This window comes from Gopherus evgoodei, chromosome 3, assembly GCF_007399415.2.
Source record: "Gopherus evgoodei ecotype Sinaloan lineage chromosome 3, rGopEvg1_v1.p, whole genome shotgun sequence".
Lineage (NCBI taxonomy): Eukaryota > Metazoa > Chordata > Testudines > Testudinidae > Gopherus > Gopherus evgoodei.
In genome coordinates, this window is record NC_044324.1 from 37,835,081 (window position 1) to 37,854,346 (window position 19,266).

The window sequence follows — 19,266 nt, forward strand, 5'->3', positions numbered from 1 at the left end:
CCAACAACCCTCCAGGTTCACTCCCAGACTGCCAGAAATTAATTATCCTGACTCCCCCAAGCCTTTGTACTTCTTCTGAGGGGTGTGGGAAATACCTTTCTGTACTGTAGTTTAAATTATTACTTGAAGTTCTGTGCTAATATGCCCAGTAAGGAATCTATTTGTCAAAAAACATTTCCTGAATCTTTTTTGTTGTCTGAATTGTTACAGTTACACTTGCTGACAGGTATTTTGAAATAAATTACCAAAATAATTGAAATTGGCATGATTATTTTGACAAATAAAATATGCAGAATTTTAAAATATTGTGTGCAGAATTTTAAATATTTTTGGTGCAAATTTTTTAATTTTTTTGGTGCAGAATTCCTTTAATGGTCTGTTCTTAAACCAGTTTTCAGATTGAGAAGAAAGAATATATATTCAATGTATAGGGCAAAGTATTGACAAAATACACTCATTTCTAAAATGAACACACTCTACACTGAAAAATTTGTGAGCACACATTCTAGTGCCCCAAAAAAGTTCATGAACATTTTTTCAGGCAAAATTTAGGAATGTCCTTTGAAAATACAGAGGCAGATCCTCAGCTGGTGAGAGTTGTCATGAGTCCACTGGTTTCAAATGATGCTCTGACAATGTGCACCAGTTGAGGATCTGCATCTTGGTGCCTGTCATAAAAATATTAAAGAACATTTCTGTTGTTACAATACTGTTGTATAACACAGTGACCCTGCTCACAGATCTGTACAGTGCCCTATGTCTATGCATTCATGGATCAAGCATGAGGCAATCTCATTATTTTTTTATCTCAGAAGTAAGATTCTTGAAAGCTCAGATTTTTTTAAAATTTAATTGTTAGCAAGTTCATTCAAACAGGTTTTGCCAAAAACCTAATGATTTGTGTCTTTTATTCTTCATTTGCCAGGCTAAATGAATTGCCACTTTTACATCCTAAATACCACTTGAGAAAGATCATCATAAAGTCTTACTTGAAGCTTTTGAAGAGAGAGATGAAGATGCAGAGTCATGGGAGCATGATCTCTCTCTTTTGACAGGACTTCTCTTTTCTGAAGTGGAGCCTGTTTCATGAGAAGAGGGAGGATGGAGGAGAATTATAATTCTAAAGACCAATTCTCTGCTATGGCCAAAGTGCATAAAGTGAAGGGATGCTGGGCAACAGTGGCTTAAAGCTCATTTAGGTGCCCTGATTCAGGTGCTGTTCTGAGCATGGCCATTCTTCCTAGGCTATGGTGGAGCAGCCTAAGGGCTGTTCTAACTTTGGCTGAGCTGCAACAGCCTCTGAGAGCCAAAACTGCAATGAACAGCTGGCATAGTGCAGAGGTATCTCGGCCGCATTCCCTCTTTGCTAGTCATGCCTCCTCCTCTTTGCTATCTCAGCTGTAGCCCCTATGTTGGCACTACCAGGTGACCATCCTTAAAATGGGATTTTAAACCAACTTCACAACCAGACTGTACCTTTCTCTTTGATAACAATATAATTTCATCCCCCTTTCAAAGTACATCTTTCTGTTAATTTTGGCCCCTATTCTGCCACCCTTATTTGTGTTGAATAACACCTTATTCAGTTGAGCAGTCCCTTCAATGTGACCTTGAGCAATCACTTATCCTCTCTGTGCTTCAGTTCCCCCATCTGTAAAATGGGTAAAATAATGACTTTTCAAGGGTTCTGAGGTTCAACTAATTAATGTTAATAAAATTCTTTGCATTCCTCAGATGTAAAACACAACAGGAAGAACAAATAACATTATTTGATAAGTTTAATTCCAAAAGTGCACAAACCATCACTGTAAATTCAAATGATGTCGCCCAATCTTTTGCAGCTTCCCATGCTACTGATTGCTGTATACTTACGTATTTACCATTCCCTTCCTTCTGACAGTTTGATTTGCACTCTTAAAGGCTAATGTCCATCTCACTTAGCTGAAATTTATGGTATTAGTATTTAATCACAATTGCTGTTTGAATACCTTTTAAGAAAACTGGCACTACACAGGTTCATTTACCTTCTGTCACTATTTCTTCATCTTCATTATCAGTACTACTCAGTTTCTCTGGGTCACTCTCCAACACATCATTCACGACCACCTTCTCCATGTGGATTTCAGAGCTAACAAAGTATGCTGCCAAGCCAAGCTCTTGCTCCAAGGCTGTCCTTACTAAGCAAGAGGAATTTATTAAACGTAGGTCACAATATCTCAATGATCTGGAAAGAAACCAAAAGATACTATGAAAATTCATGGTATTCCACACCTTTGATTGTGTTTGCAAAAGAAATAATAAGTAATTTTGTCATTGCCTACTTAACTGATGTGTGAGATAGTGACCAATTCAAATCACTTGTTCTGTCTTTCAGTAAATTCACCACTATATTGTTTCATTATTATTACTTTAAGCAGTATAATCCAAAGCATTAGGCATAAATTTAGGAGACCGATTCTTCGGAGTTCTAATCCTGGCTCTGACACTTACTTTCTCTCTACTCTAGGGATGTCACTTAATCTCTTTGGACTAATTCATAAGCAGGCGCAACACTGATGTTGATGGGAACTGCACCTGCCTATACCAAGGATGAGTGGGACCTTTTTGTGTCTTGGTTTCCTCATCTATAAAAACAGAAATAATTGGCAATGTTATGAAAATTAAAGATTGCACCTCACACTTCCGCCTCACAACCATTACCACCAACCTACTACACCACAAATGTTCCACTTTTTTGATACAGAAACTACCAAAAGCCATCCTGTCACTCAAATTTCATCAGCCTTTGCACCCACAAAGGATTATGGGACACAGCAGGTCACAGAATGATTTTTCAGCCATTTGAAGGGTGAAGAGAAAAAGGAAGTTGTGAACCACTGGGAATGAAAAATTGTCATGGAAATATTTGTCAGTATTTCCTTCCTACCTTGGCAAGGCTTCCCCTTGGGGGTCCATTCCACTAAATATTAATATGCAAGGCAGACCTTCTAATTCCAAATAGGTCTGTGGCCTCCACTCTGCATCTTCAATTTTCTGCCATATCTGTCATAGAATATAAAAACATTGGTGGGCATATTTATATGGCACAATTAAGAATGAAGAAACAAATGATTTATTGTCTATTGTATGGATCTAATTCTGCAGATGTTCAAGAGAAATCATTGCAGGATCAGGCTCTAAACTGAAAGGTCCTGAGTTGCAAATGATCTAATCTTTTTTCAGAATTATTCTATCAATAATAAACTGCCCCATAATATGACTATATTTCAGAACTCTAGTGAATTGTTACCATAAGTGGCTAAATATAGATCCAAATGCTCCTTCAGGAAACATGAGAAACCATTGTGAAGATGTATAGCTTGATCTTCAAAGACAGAAAGCGGAGTTACTCACTATAAAGGTTTTCCTTTGTTGGTCCAGTCGTCTAACCACAGCTGTCAGTTACCCTTTGATAATCAGGCCCATTGAATGATACCTTTATTCACACTGATTAGTACCTAGTCAATGAGATTTCTTGATGAGTAAGGTACTACTCAGTGGGAGCAAGGGTATCACTATCTGGTCCTTATTAATTCATTAAGCACTGTAGTGAAGCGGTGTGGCTCCCCTCCACCCCGGAGAGGGAAGAGCCCATCCAGCAGCCAGAGGGGGCAGAGCTAGAGAGCTCTGAGCCCGCCCCTAGAGGGTCAGGTGACGACCCGGAAGTATAAAGGCTTTCCCTCAGAGCTCAGTAAGGCTCCAGCCACCAGAGAGGCCAAACGCCTCCAGCCTAGCCTGCGACTGGGCGAACCCCGTGGCCCAAGGTGGCCGCCAGGACTGGCCGGACCTGCCCAGCGCCCGCTACCCGGAGGAGTTGCCAGACCTACCCTGCGCCTGCTCCCTGGAGGACTTGCTGGGCCTGCCACTTGCCCACCACGCCGAGGAACCTATGGTGCTGGACCGCCCAGAGGACAACACCCTGACCCAGGTCCTACCTGAGGGGGAGTTAGGAAGTAGCCCGGGGGCAGCCCATGTCAATGTGTTGCAGCCAGGATCCCCACTGACTCAGCAGCGGGTCTTCTGCCGCTGCTAGGGCCCCGGGCTGGGACGCAGTGGAGTGGGAGGGCCTGCGTCCCCCTGCCACCCAACTCGCGGGTGGCAGTCTCCCCCTCTCCCAGGCCTTTTGAAGGCTTGGGCCTACTGTCACTGCTCAGCCCTGCCCGAGGGCTTGAGCTCCTGACTAATTGTTGCCCCGCCCTGACCCAGGGCCTGGGCTCCCTACTGTTTGTACTGTTGTTGCTCAGCCCTGCCTGAGGGCCTGAGCACTGGACTTACTGTTACCTGCCCTGACCCAGGGCCTGGGATTACGGTGTTTATTCCAGTTACCACCAGGAAAGACTCCCACGGCCAGACTAATTCCCCAAACCTCAGCAGTGTGCAGTGAATCATTGTGGCTCCCCTCCGCCCCAGAGAGGGTCGAGCCCCGGCCAGCACCCCTACAAACACCAACAGTAAATGCAGTGCTGCTCAAGACACCTAAGACAACCTGGCATGTGATTCTGAATTCACTTATATCAGCTTTAAAGCATGGAGTTATTCCTGATTTATATCAGAATGAGTTCAAAATCAGGCTCTTGTCCTCAGCTCTGTTGAGCTAAGTAGATAAATGACATGAATCAGACTCCGAATGTAAGAGCAGTCCTAGTTTAGAGAATGCAAATATTTTTGTTTTAATATGTGGTGATAGCATTTGTACTAAGAGGGGTAGTGTCTGTGGAATTCAACATGTGTGATGCTTGAGGTCAGACTGTGTGATCATAGTGGTCCTTTCTAGCCTTAAAAATCTAAATCTTATTTCCAGCATTATCATCTTCAAAATCACATAAGATTCAGAAAACATTAGGCACCATGCTTGGAAAACCTGGGCCATTCAGAGACCTGTGGGTAAGTGTACTGATTCAAAGCCTTTCCATCTGGTAGGCTGTGCAATACAATTCCAAACTGGTCACTGAGGTTTGCTCACAAGGGGGAAGAGCCTCACTGCTCTGGTAAAGGATTTTTCATACCAAAAGTAGCTTTCATTTCACTTCATTTTCACTTGGTCTTTTACCACTATGTTGATTCATTGGTGCCACAGTCCAGTGCAATGAAGCTGATTGGGGCTAAAGTTGTTAGTGGTTGGGAATTCTAACAAACACGTTTGTAAAGGCCCTCCTGAGCAGCCATCAGAAGCTGGCTATAGGAATGACAGATGCATGTGTCTGATAGATAGGAGTCAGGCTCTTCAGGGAATTTTAATTTTGCTGGGAAATAGCCATCTCAGTCACTAACATCCAGATCTCATGCCAATAAAACTTTTATATCACCAGCCACCCACTGAAAGCACTGCTCCTCAGAGATTCTTTTCAGGCAATGTCATTCTGCAAGTTACCTTTAGTTGCTCCACAAAGTGCTTCCCTATGGTGATTCCAGAATTAGGATTTCCCAAGATGATTTCAAAATTATCTGCAAGGGATAGTCTTTCCCTTACGTGATAAAGTCGTTCATACGCCACAGCAGCCAATGGAATGCAAGGAATTCTTAACACCACCATGAAGCCATGACCACTAGGGCACTGCCTTGAAGAGTTTACAAGGTTTTGGGTGATTTCCAGAGTTTCAACTGAGGTGTAATTCTTCATCTGAGACAGGCCACTTACTGCCATCATAGCTGCAGAGTAATGCTGTACAAGGACAAATGTCCTTATCACTGCACTGTGTAATCTGGGAAATCTGAAATAAATTGTGAAGCATTAAAATCCTAGAATTAAAGTGAGAAAGTTGCCCTTGTAAAAATAATTAATACTCAAAATTTAATCCAGGTGAAAAATCATGCCCGATACACAGTAGAACCTCATTGACCAACAGGTAATCTGCAAATCCTGTAATTCCAAGACCAATGATGCAATCTCTCCCCTTCTCAGTATAGATGTAATAACTAAGTGGTGTAGTGAAGTTATATTATCTCCTATTATTATTAAACTTCATCACATTTGCAAAACATACTACTGGATATTTGCTAGAGAACTACGCAGTACTATTAATCAAAACTAAAATGCACTTGTCATATAAATGAACAAAGTACTCCTCACGGTGCATTATCCTTGTTTTTTACTAACATTTACTTATGAACGATCTGATTCAACTACTACTAAAACCAATAGAAAGAACTGGATTTATCCCTAATACAAACAGATTCCCCCAGTCATTAGACAATTTAGCCAAGTTCTGCTTGCCCAATCTTTTATTACGTGCACACCTTAACACCTGCAAGGAATCCTACTGGAGTTTTGTGCATGCAAAAAATATATCTAAGTAACAATTACTATGCAGTTGGAGTAACTACGTTTTTAATCTGAATCTCCCCACATGGAGCCAATCGGCTCACTGACATTTTTTCAAGCTTTGATGATGTTCTACAGTATTCTCCCTAACTGAGTCTTTCATTGATTTAACTCCATGAGCCAAAGTGAAATCTCACCTGCTCTTTGTGGTCCCACGAAAATATTTACAAATGTTGTATGTTAAAATCAGTTTTTTGATAGCCAGCCAAATTCAGAATGGAATCACACTCCCAATATTGACTGAATAACACCTGAGACTAAGCATAGAAATTATACTGCAACTCAGAATGCAAATTCCTGATGGTTACAATGCAGCCATTTAAACCCACAACTTTTGACCATTAAGACTGTTGTACTATATGTCAATATTCCCATACATTTTGGTCTGTTAGTTCATACATAAAACTAATTAAGCTAATGAAGTTAGTTCCTGTAAGAGCAGGGAAGCAGTCAAAAAGTATTGGCTGGGGGTTAGTTAATTTCTAACATTTCACTTTGAACACAAGATTTGTTTGTAATATTATTTCTGTAGTACCTAGAGGCACCAACAAAGACCAGGGTCTCACTGTGCTAGAAGGTGTGCACGTAGCAAGAGAGTGCCCCTACCCTGAATAGCTTCCAGTCTAAATAAAGACAACTGAAAAAGGTTAGGAGTAGAAAAAGAGACAAAGAGAGGTAAAGTGATTTGACCTAAGTTGGTGGCAAAACCAGGAATAGAAAGAATCCAGGTCTCCTGACTTGCAGCCCAGTATCCCACCCACTAGACCACACTACCTCTCAAATTTCATAATGCTTTAAACTAAAGAATGTACTGTACCTTTTTCCTAAAGCCATGACCATAGCTTCAAAAGAGCTGTCATATCGAAGTAATGGAAGGCTGTGTCCAGAAAGGGTGGATTCAATGAATTCTGACAACCCAAAATATTTCTTGTTTTCATGGTATAGATCTATTCCCTAAAGTGAATAAGACGACAGCAATTTAAGGATGAAACTACCATCACCTATATATAGACATTCTTTATATCTCGTACACACACATACACACACACACATGTATATATAAAATAGTCCACATATATATACACACACATTCATACTCACAATAGGTCATTCTGAGAAGGTTTAAACTGGTGTCATTCAATGAAGCTTACTTACAATTAACACAAGTTGAGGATCTGGGTAGATTTATATATATTTTTATCTTGTGCACAGTAGAAAGACTGCACAGTTCTGAACTACTTGACACATCATCTTTCCACATATCAGAAAATGTATGAGCCAAAAAAATAAAAGTCTGGAGAAAAATATTGAAAAAATGTTGGAAAAACAGCTAGGGAACTTTTCTGATAGTAAGTATAATGTGCTTTCACTGGTCCACCTTGCACACATGAACCACATTGTAGTTATTTCCATATAGAGCATATGAACTAACTTAAAATAGAGGTATCAAAAGCATGGATAAACATGGTGAGATGTGTGAGAGGAAATGCAATGATCTCTTGGTAAGGTGAAGATTTAATAAAAAAACTTTTCAGAACCTCCTTCTTTCTCAGAATTCAAAAACAATGAAGATTAAAACCTATGATTGCAACCATTTTGGAAGAAGCAGGCAGACGCCTTCAGTGGAGAGAGCAGTCATGGTCTTTGCAGCTTCCTCTGAGCAGTCAGGACCACACTCTCAATATTATAATTCACTTATTATTTTTAACAAATATTTGCATAAAGTTTATGGATGCTTAATACAGCTGGCAGTTACATCAGCTCTGTCCTTAATAGACTGGGGATCTGAGTGACATTGTAGGACTTCTTTCCACCCAATAAGGTGTTGAAGCCCTCCAGAGAGAAAGGCATGGCCCAGAGACCTGGATTATGACATTAGTGCTCATGGAGAGGGAACAAAATGCTCCTCAGGATCTGGTCTACAAATAAACACCTTCATTTATTTTAGGCATGGGCAAGTGAGGTATGAAAATGTGACATACCTTAGTAGTGTGAGTAGCTCACCAAAAAAATGGTGGGGGGGTATAAAATTTGGATCACTACAAAAAACACAGGCCCCTCCCATTCTCAGTAGCTAATGATCCAATGTCACCTACATTTACAGTTACCAGACGTCCTGAATGGCTTTATTGAAACTGTAGGCTTCAACAAATTTCAGTGTATTCCTAGGACAGCTGGTTGCCTCAGGGTCCTCTGTCTGTCATAGCTGTGCCATGTTGCAATGCAGCATAGCAATGCCACACATGCCAGTTCAGGTGGCTAACCCTGTTCCCTCCTGCCAGCCACCCTTCATTGGGAGCAGATAGAAATATGTTTCCCCTGAGAGGAGGAAAGAAAAAGGGCCAGACAGTAGGGGAAGGATATCAAGGACTCTTCTTTAAGCAGCTTCTGAACCAGTGCTTCTCTTCAGGCTGCTCTTTCCACGAGCCATCAAAAACTGTAGTTGAGGATAAGGAGACTGGGAGGGTGAGAAACAGTATGGAAGGGGGCAAACAGTCTGGAAGATAAAAGACCTGGGGGATAGACTGAAAAGGGACTAATAGATACTGGGGAAAGGGAAGGGAGAAATGGAAGGAAGGTGAGTGGCAGAAGGGGAACAAACAAAAAAGGGGAAGAGATGGAAGAATAAGAGAGACGCGTCTATGCACTGAATGAGGAAGACGAAAGATAGGAGTGATGCAGACATCATTATTCATCATTTCACTTACAAGAACACGTGGTCTCAAGTGTTTTTCAGAACATGTAAATGTAAAATAGTTATTGAATGAACCTAAAATCCTGAAAACATCCATCTTACATTGCTGTATGACGAAGGCCAGTGGATTTCATTGTATGGGCTGATGTGAGTATGCTGTGTCTGCAGAGCATAGGGGAAGGAAGTCACATGGAGCGTCAAAATGTTTGGAGCCTCTTTCACCTCTCTGCAGTTCAACAATCTATCAACGAGTCCCACAGATGGTTCCGCTTGAGGATAAAGGCTGTGAACAGCGCTGCAAAAAGAAACCCCAAACTCTCCTAAGTGATTTGTATAAATGTATGCTTGTGACAAATTCATGCGTGTCACCATCTCAAACCTGGACACAAAAGCACAGTGAACCAGCCACAAGGAATTTGGGACTGGATTCTTTGGCCTTACCCTGCTCTCTTTGCACCACTCCAGTGACACAAAGGAAGGGGAAAGCAAGCCACATATCTCCTCAGCTGGGAATTCCCTGGCACGGTGGATTACACTGCAGGCTAGGGGCTGTGATGGCAGACTTCCCTCAGCCCCCAGCATACTTCACGAGGAGATTGAGAAGGGGCTGGCACCACAGCAATTGCCAACAGCCACGTGGTCCTCTGGGGACTGTAGTCAGGTACCATCCTCTTTATACCAGCCCTTAATGTGTTTAAAGACCTTGAAGACCTATCGGGTCCCACCTAGTCTCCTTTTCTCAAGACTAAACATGTCCAGTTTTTTTAATTTTTCCTCAGAGGCCAGGTTTTCTAAATTTTTAATTATTTTTGTTGCTCTCCTCCAGACTTTCACCAATTTGTCCACATCTTTCTCAAGTGTGGCACTCAAAACTGGACACGATGCTCCATCTGAGACCTCACCAGTGCTGAGTAGAGTAGGATAGTTATGTCTTACATATGACACTCCTGTTATATGCCCAAGAGTGGTATTAGCCTGTTTTGCAACTGCGTCACACTGTTGACTCATATTCAATTTGTGATCCACTATAACAAGGGTAGGCACACGTTCCAAAGGTGCCTATTATCCTCTAGGTGTACAGATTGACTGATTGTTTAATAATTTGCTCCAATATCTTTCCAGGTGTCAAAGTTAGGCTGACTGGTCTAATTCCCAGGGTCATCTTTGTTCCCCCTTTTAAAGGTAAGTGCTATGTCTTCCTTCCTCTAGTCCACTGGGATCTCATCCATCCACCAATAAATTATGATTGGTATAATAAGCTGATAGGGAAGCTGAATTTCATTTTTGTGAAAATTTTCAATGTTTTGGAAAAATGTTCATCCTGAATCAGGACAAACTGTCAATACCTTGGCATTCCTTACAGAAGTGAAAATGCCATCTTTTTTATTTTAGAAACACTGACACATTCCTGCAGTGAGAGCATTTTGGTGTTTCTGAAATATGCCCTCTGATTCTGAAATTCCCCGCCAGGCGTGTTGCTGAAGAGCTGGGAGCCCAGGTTCCCCAAGGAGCTGGGGATGTGAGTGGCTGACCTGGCAGAAACCACAGAACAGTCTGATTTTGACAAGATTGGCATTTTTCAACTGAAAAAAAAACATACCATCAGAAAAATTTCCAACTTGCTCTAGTAATAAGCAGCTAGCACATCATACCAACTGCCCAGCCACTGTGGAGTTTCTGCAGGCACTGTAGCAGAGGGGCATTTGAAAGAGGGATGTGAGGGTGGATATTGTGGTGGCTTTACACATATTTACACAGAGTTCCTCCAATACATAAGGGACAGCCTGACAGAATGCATGAAGGTACTTGTGGGAAAATGTAACTGATGGACAATGAAGGCTGGCATTGATGGCTCGATAAGGCATAAGAGATGATAGGCAGGTAGATAACCAAGGGCTTTAAAAGGAAGTGTTTATGTTTGATGCATAGAAAGGCAAAGCCAGTGGAGGGATGCATACAAAGGGGTAACATAGATGAAGCAATGATCCAAGAATACAAACAATAACAACAATAATTAATAATAATCTCTCTAAAAATGGCCTAGGAATGAAGCTGTTCTTACCTCACAAGATCCCAGTGTGCATGATCATGGATTAGTACAAACAGTGTATGTGGATTCTGCATAGAGTTTTGCAAAAACACTTTAAATTTTATCTGGGCCTCTGCATCCAGCTTCACAACATATTGTTCCATCCTCTGCTTTGTAAGGTGCTCCTTTTCTAAGCCAAGTTCTAATAAAACACCTAAAGAAATGGAACAGGGGTCAGACGCGGCTAACAATTTCCTGAACATATATAAAATAAGTCTAGCTAATAATGAGCACCTGAATGCCAGAGGTGAAACAGTGTCTGCTGATATGTCACTTCGGAGGGAGGAACACAAATCAGAAAATCAACTTTCTCAAAGGAACCCAAATCAAGATTTTGAGTGCTGGAGTCAGCGATTGAGCAAACGTGAGACAACAATTTCTGAGCCACTGCTAGCTGGAATGGACGAATCTGATGCCGTTCAACATTATAACCTGGAAAGAGGCAAAAATCTGTTCAGCTGAATGACTGAAGCCTAATCTTATACAAACTCTCCCTAAAAGTCTGGCAATCTTTAAAGTATCTTGCTTACTGAGTTAGGATTCTGCTTTCATAAAAGCTAAAGGGGCATCCAAAAAACCTTTGTGAAACTGTGTATTTGCATAATTGTGGACTACCATCTTTTAATCCTATGAGTCTCAAACTCCTCAGGGCTGAAGCTCAGCTGCTGCAGAGTTAAGGTCCAACCTTAAGGTTGAGAGACGAGGAGATACAAAGGAAGGAAGTGGAACTTCCAACCATGCAAACTTGGAGGACCGAAACAAGAGGAGTTTCTATTAACCTGAGTTTGGGACTCTGCAAAGGGATAAGGCTCTGCCCACATGGATCCAACTGCAGGATTAGGGCCTAAGTTTGTCTTGAAGGAGAGAGACCCTCCTCTGCTACATCTTCAGACACCTTCATTACTTACTTGTGCACACAGCTGCTCCAGTTATATCCAATGCTGTTGGCTTATTCACTGAAGTAGAAAGAGATGAAGACCTCTGGCCTTGGTTTTCTTGATAAAACTTGTCCAGCAGAACTTCAATGTCACCATCTACCACATTGAAAGGACAGTGGATATTAGTATCCATGGTACACAATTAAACTCTTCTCTGAATGGCTCCCATAGTCATAACAGAACCAAATGAACACCCAGGGCAAAGAAACTATGGGCCAGTTTCTCCTCTCTCTTCTACCAGTGTAAATCAGGACTAACCTCATTGAAGTTAATGAAATTACACTAATAGAAAATGGATGTAAGAGACAGGAGAACCAGGCCCTATGTTAATGGAACCTAGGTCAATTATATTTCTGTGTCATCCCACAGGAAAAGGATAAGCAGATCCCAGTCACAGTGTAAGGGATACATTTAAAAATAAAAGAATGTCATTAGATAAGATTCCCTGCAAAGCACAAGACTTAATACAATGTTAAATTAAAAAATCAAAGACAATCCCTATCTCTTTTATACAGTGTTTTTCATCTGAAGATATGAATGTGCTTAATAAAGGACGTCAGTATCATTAAACTCACTTTACAGATGGGGACACTGAGGCAGGGAGTGGTGAAGTGACTTGCCCAAGGTTATCTAGCAGTACAGCAGGGAATAGAACCCAGGTCTTAAAAGTCCCAGTCCAGAGCTTTAGCCCTTCCTCCCTATTTAGGCAGTGTGGCCAAATGGATAGAAAGCCATAGTAGACTGAAAAATGGAATACTCAGAAACAAAGGAGCACAACAGAAGGTTGTACACTCAATCTTAACTCTGCCATCTTGGGTTTATGTCTTAAAATATGCTCTTTTTATATCACTGTAATTTATTTGTTAAATAAAATATAAAACAAATCTGAATTGCTTATAAAACCTTACTTTTAGTTCAGTCACTACAGACTTAGTTTGATTTCTAAATCCCAGTGAGTGATGTTTACAAAGTAAGTTCTGCAGCCCCTGTAAGCCTGCAATATGGGATTCTCTAGCTATACATAAGGCAAAAAACAGACATATTTTACTGAATAGTGCCACTGTATTTCATGGTATATCCATCCACATAAGGATCCTCCTTACAACCTGTTTTGTCTTGTTGAAAGATGTACAGGACATAGCATTAGCACTGAGTACTCAGTTTGCTCAGCACTTGTGCAGAGACACATTAGTACACCCGGAGTGAGCTGAGCATGGTCAGGCTCTAGATTCTTAACTGCAATCTAGTGAGTGAACATGATGTGCATGGAAGCTATTCTGAGGATTTTCAGTTACTGTTACTGCCCAAGGAAAAGGAGCACCTGAGTACTTGTGAGAGTCATCTTTAACAGAAAATGGGGACAGAGGCAGCCACCGACATAGAAATGTGTCTGACAGTTCTAAGAAAACAGAATCACTCTCAAATGGCTAGTTGATGGCTTGTGATTAGAGCTAGGCAAAAAAAATTTGACAAATAGTAAATTTGCTAAAAAAAAATGCATTTCTTGGGGCACTTAAATTATTCACAAATTCAGGTCAAATTTGGCAAATAGTTTTGGCCAAAAAAAAACCTCATAAACTTTTTTGAAAAAAAATCAAAACAGTTCATACTGACCATTTCAAAGCAAAACATATTTGACTTTTTTTTCAAAATGACATTTTGAAATTTAGCTATATTTACTTTTTAAAAGAAAAAGGAGAAAATCACCAAAAATGAAACAAAAAGGAAAAATCAAAACCATTCAATTTTATTTATTTTTTTCTTATTTCATTTCAAGTGTTTTTCAATCCAAGATTATGTTTTACTTGTTTGTCTATTTTTTGGTTTTTGTTTCAGTGAGAAAACCCAAAATAATTAATTTCAAACCATTTTTTTTGGCTAAGCCCTCAAACCAAAAAATCCCTCATTCACTCAGCTCTGCTCATGACGTACGCAGGGCACACTGTTCTTGCCAGCTCCCCTGCCTGCAGCACCAGCTCCCCTCCATTTACTTCACCTTACTGAATTGCAAGTGGAAAGGAGCCATGATCAGCAGCCCTACTGGTGACTCAGTACTACTCCCTCTCTTTTAGCGGGCTCAGGATTGAATGCATGCTGAGGTGTAGAAGGGGAGTACTCAAATTCTCCTCTTAATCTGAGTGTGTTCATTAGTATCAATGGAAATTATGTGCATGCATCAAACGCATTTACCCATCAATGTGTCTGTGCTGTGCAGTCAGAAATAGAACACAACTATACATTCATGCATTTTTATTACAATATAGGCATTTATAAATTGACGCATTCCAGGAGAATTTCTTAAGGAGAGACCAAATGTATGTTCCCAGATCTTCCTTGTCTCGTTTGTATGTATTCTTATTATATACCCTGTTCCTAAAAAGTGATGAGCTCCTGCAGTTGCCACTGACTTACAAAGATCAGGCTCTTAGAACTGTGTCTATTTATGGCATGTTATGTACCTGGACAAAGGGTGCTAAAAAAGAGCCCAATGTTTCCCACTTTCCCAGTAACTAGTTGATAGTTAACTTCTTTCTGATACTCTGCTGGGGTACGCATGCTCTCAGCACAGTACTCGTGCCTGGTACTCCTCCTAAAAGACAAAAAATACGCTCTTTTTAATTTGAATTTCAATTTTGAATTCACTTCAAATTAAAATCAAAATTCTCTACTTAATTGATAAAATAACTATAACAATACCTATCAAAGGCATATTCCCCCAAAACAAAAGTAACAGAAATCAGCATCTTTCTCTCTCACCTCCCCAACAAACAGTTTTATGCTCCCCCCTCTATTTTATCTTTTGTCTCAGGAAGTATGTTTGCAAGCAATATATGGAAACGACAGTACAAAAACAGTCTTGGATTTGTCATTCATCTGAGCCATACTGCTTTCAAAATAAACTCTTAGATCTTAGTTATTTCATTGACATTCAAACCCATTATTCTGAGTAAAGCTGTAGAGTGCCAAGAATTCTTGCCAACAGTATCAGCATAGCCTATACAGGACATCAGCTGTCTTTGGGAGAACAAAAAGAAAAAACATCCTTGTGAAAGTAAGAACATGCTCAAACCTCTCCTTAGTGGAGATATTCCAGTCAAACACAGAAGTAGGACTGTGTAAAAGACAGTTGCTCACCTTTGTAACTGTTCTTCGAGATGTGTTGCTCATATCCATTCCAATTAGGTGTACGCGCGCCGTGTGCACGTTCGTCAGAAGATTTTTACCCTAGCAACACTCGGTGGGTAGGCTGGGTCACCCCCTGGAGTGGCGCTGCTACGGCGGTGAATATATACCCCTGCCGACCCAATGGCCCTTCAGTTCCTTCTTGCTGGCTACTCCGACAGAGGGGAAGGAGGGCGGGTTTGGAATGGATATGAGCAACACATCTTGAAGAACAACAGTTATAAAGGTGAGTAACCGTCTTTTCTTCTTCAAGTGCTTGCTCATATCGATTCCAATTAGTTGACTCCCAAGGCTTACCTAGGCGGTGGGGTCGGAGTGAGATGTCACAGAATGTAACCCTGCTGAACCAAATGCCGCGTCATCTCTGGATTGTTGTACCAACGCGTAGTGTGATGCGAAGGTGTGGACCGAGGACCAGGTAGCTGCACGACATATCTCCTGGATGGGTACATGAGCCAGGAAGGTGGCAGATGAAGCGTGAGCCCTAGTAGAATGTACAGTGAGGTGGCTCATCGGAACATGAGCTAAGTCATAGCAGGTGCAGATGCACGACATCACCCAAGATGAAATCCTCTGGGAGGAGATGGGTAGGCCCTTCATTCTATCTGCTACCGTGACGAAGAGTTGGGGTGTTTTACGAAAGGGCTTTATTCGCTCAGTATAAAACGTGAGAGCCCTACGGACATCTAGGGAGTGCAGTTGCTGCTCTCGGTGTGATGAGTGTGGCTTCAGGAAGAAGATATCTTGATTGATATGGAAGGCCGATACCACTTTAGGGAGGAAGGCCGGATGTGGTCGCAGCTGTACCTTGTCCTTGTGAAACACTGTATACGGGGGGGTTGACCGTTAGAGCCTGAAGTTCAGAGACTCGTCTTGCCGATGTAATAGCTACGAGAAATGCTGTCTTCCAGGACAGGTACAGCAGCAAGCAAGTTGCCAGCTGCTCAAAGAGAGGAGCCATAAGTTTGGCTAGAACTAGGTTGAGGTCCCAGGTTGGGGCAGGGCGGCGGACCTGTGAGTATAAACGTTCCAAGCCCTTGAGGAACCTCAAAACCATGGGGTGAGAGAAGACCGAGCAGCCGTTCTCCCCTGGGTGGAAGGCAGAGATGGCCACCAAGTGCACCTTTATTGATGAAACCGCTAGGCCGTGTTCTTTTAGGGACCAGAGGTAGTCCAAGATGGTAGGAACTGGTGCCTTGGTAGGAACAGCGTTACACTGCTCGCACCAGCAGGAGAAACGCCTCCACGTGGCCATATATGTTAACCTAGTGGAAGGTTTCCTACTACCCAGGAGTACTTGTTGTACCGAGGCAGAGCAGCGTAAACTCGGACCGGCTTAACCATGCAGCAACCATGCTGTAAGGTGAAGAGACTTCAGGTCTGGGTGGTGAAGTCTGCCGTGGCCCTGAGTTATGAGATCCGGTCAAAGAGGTAGGGGGATTGGGTTGGCCAGCGAGAGGTCGAGCAACGTGGTGTACCAGTGTTGCCTTGGCCACGCTGGAACAATAAAGATCAGGTGGGCTCTGTCTCTGCGGAGCTTGAGCAGGACCCTGTGGACCACCAGGAATGGTGGAAAGGCGTAAAGGAGATGGCTTGTCCATGGTATCAGGAATGCATCTGATAGAGAGCCCGGGGAGTGACCCTGGAAGGAGCAGAACACATGGCATTTCCTGTTCTCGCGGGAGGCAAAGAGGTCTATGCCGGGAGAACCCCACTTCCGGAAAACAGAATGGATAACATCCGGACGAATCGACCACTCGTGAGACAGGAAGGATCTGCTGAGGTGATCCGCCAGAGTGTTCTGAACCCCTTGGAGAAAAGACGCTACCAGGTCGATCGAGTGGGCTATGCAAAAGTCCCAGAGCTGGATGGCTTCCTGACAAAGGGGGGAGTAACGTGTGTCGCCCTGCTTGTTTATGTAAAACATGGCCATTGTGTTGTCTGTGAACACTGAGACACAAATGGCCTTGTATATGCTCTTGAAACGCCCGGCACGCGAGGTGGACTGCCCTCAGGTCCCGTACATTGATGTGCAAGGTCAGTTCTTGAGCTGACCAAAGGCCTTGAGTGCAGAGATCCTCGAGGTGGGCTCCCCAACCCAGAGATGACACATCCGTGGTCAGGGCCATTGAAGGTTGAGGCGGGTGGAAAGGCATCCCTGCGCAGACCAGGGCGGGCGACAGTCACCAGTTCAGGGAGTTTATGATGCTGAGGGGGTGGGATCATGAGGATCATGTCTATGCTGTCTCTGCCCGGGTGGTATACCGAGTTGAGCCAAGTTTGAAGGGGACGGAGGAGTAGTCTGGTGTGTTTGGTCATGAATGTGCAGGCCGCCACGTGACCTAGGAAGCCGAGACAAGTGCAAGCCGACATTGTCGGGAATTTTGCAGGCCTTGAATAATTGATACCATCACCTGAAACCGGGGCTGTGGTAAGCAGGCTCTGGCTAGAGTGGAGTCCAAGATGGCCCCAGTGAAGTCTATTCTCTGAGTGGGAACCAGAGTGGATTTTTCTGTATTGATCATCAGGCCTAGTTGCCTGAATAGGTCCTTGATGATGCCCACTTGATGGGTGACTTGTGTCTCGGAGGTCCCTCAAATGAGCCAATTGTCGAGATATGGGAAGACGTGCACTCGATGACGACGGAGAGAGGCGGCGACTACAGCCATACATTTTGTGAATATTCGTGGGGCCACAGAAAGGCCAAAAGGAAGGACTATAAATGGAAAATGTTGATGGTTGACCACAAAACAGAGGTACCATCTGTGTGGTGGGTAAATAGCGATGTGAAAATACGCAATCTTCATATTGAGGGCAGCATAACCAGTCTCCAGGATCCAAGGATGGGATGATAATCCCCAGGGATACCATGCGGAACTTCAACTTTATCATGAATTTGTTGAGTCCTCGCAGGTCTAGGATAGCTCTCAGACCTCCCTTTGCTTTGGGGATTAGGAAATAGTGGGAATAAAATGCATTGCCCCTCGAGTCTTTCGGTACCTCCTCTATAGCTCCCATGGTTAGGAGCATCCCTACCTCTTGCAAGAGGAATTTCTCGTGAGAGGGGCCCCTGAAGAGGGACGAGGGTGGGGGGTGGGAGGGCAAAATAAATTGGAGGTGGTATCGCAATTATACCATGCGTAGGACCCAACGATCCGATGTGAGTTGGGCCCACGCAGGGAGGAAACGGGAGAGGCGGTTGAAAAAAGGCGGAAAAGGATCCTGGGAAAGAACTGGTATGTTGTCCTTGGGCGTCCCTTCAAAAGCTCAGTTTGGGTCCCGCGGATGGTTTGGGGGCGCCCTGATTTTGACCCCCTTGGGGCCCAGACTGCCTTCTGCAATTCCCCTGGCCGCGTCTTCTGCCGAAGTCCTTTCGTGGCCTAGATGGGTGGTAAGCGCGCTGAGGCTGAGGACGGAAGGACCTGCGCTGAGTCACTGGGATGTGCATTCCCAGCGAGCGCATGATCACCCTGTTGCGCTCGGTGCCGAGGGCGTAGGACTAAGAGCTGCCTCCATCAGGAGCTGTTTGAGGCGAAAGTCCCGCTCTTTCTTCGTCCTCAGCTTAAAGGCCTTACAGATCCAGCACTTATCTGAGAGATGGGATTCCCCAAGGCACTTAAGGCAGGAGTTGTGGGGATCTCCTGTTGGCATCGGCTTATGGCAGGCCGAGCACGGTTTGAAGCCCGGTGACCCAGGCATGAGCACCGGTACTGGGTGGGGGGAAGGGGCTAATCCACGATCCCCTCGCAACTATATACACTAAATATATTATAGAAACGACTAAAACTAACTACGACTATAGAGATTATAACTATATACACAACTATTAATAAGAAACTACGAGTAGCTAGGGAAGCGGAGATCAGCTAAGCCGCGCTCCACTGTTCCAATGACCGACATGGGTGGTAAGAAGGAACTGAAGGGCTGTTGGGTTGGCAGGGGTATATATTCACCGCCATAGCAGTGTCACTCCAGGGGGCGACCCATTCAACCCACCGAG

General features: G+C 43.1%; 1 protein-coding gene across 1 annotated transcript in view; it reads right to left on the reverse strand.

Annotated features, from left to right (window-relative positions):
- The window catches only part of GREB1 (growth regulating estrogen receptor binding 1), a 95,459-nt gene that overhangs the window by 32,550 nt on the left and 43,643 nt on the right, over positions 1-19,266 (reverse strand). Inside the window, 11 exon segments of the mRNA XM_030554378.1 lie at positions 990-1,079; positions 2,025-2,224; positions 2,927-3,042; positions 5,411-5,750; positions 7,179-7,315; positions 9,159-9,351; positions 11,119-11,299; positions 11,380-11,577; positions 12,054-12,179; positions 14,543-14,673; positions 17,365-17,608. Of these exon segments, the coding sequence (XP_030410238.1) occupies positions 990-1,079; positions 2,025-2,224; positions 2,927-3,042; positions 5,411-5,750; positions 7,179-7,315; positions 9,159-9,351; positions 11,119-11,299; positions 11,380-11,577; positions 12,054-12,179; positions 14,543-14,673; positions 17,365-17,608 (1,956 nt within the window).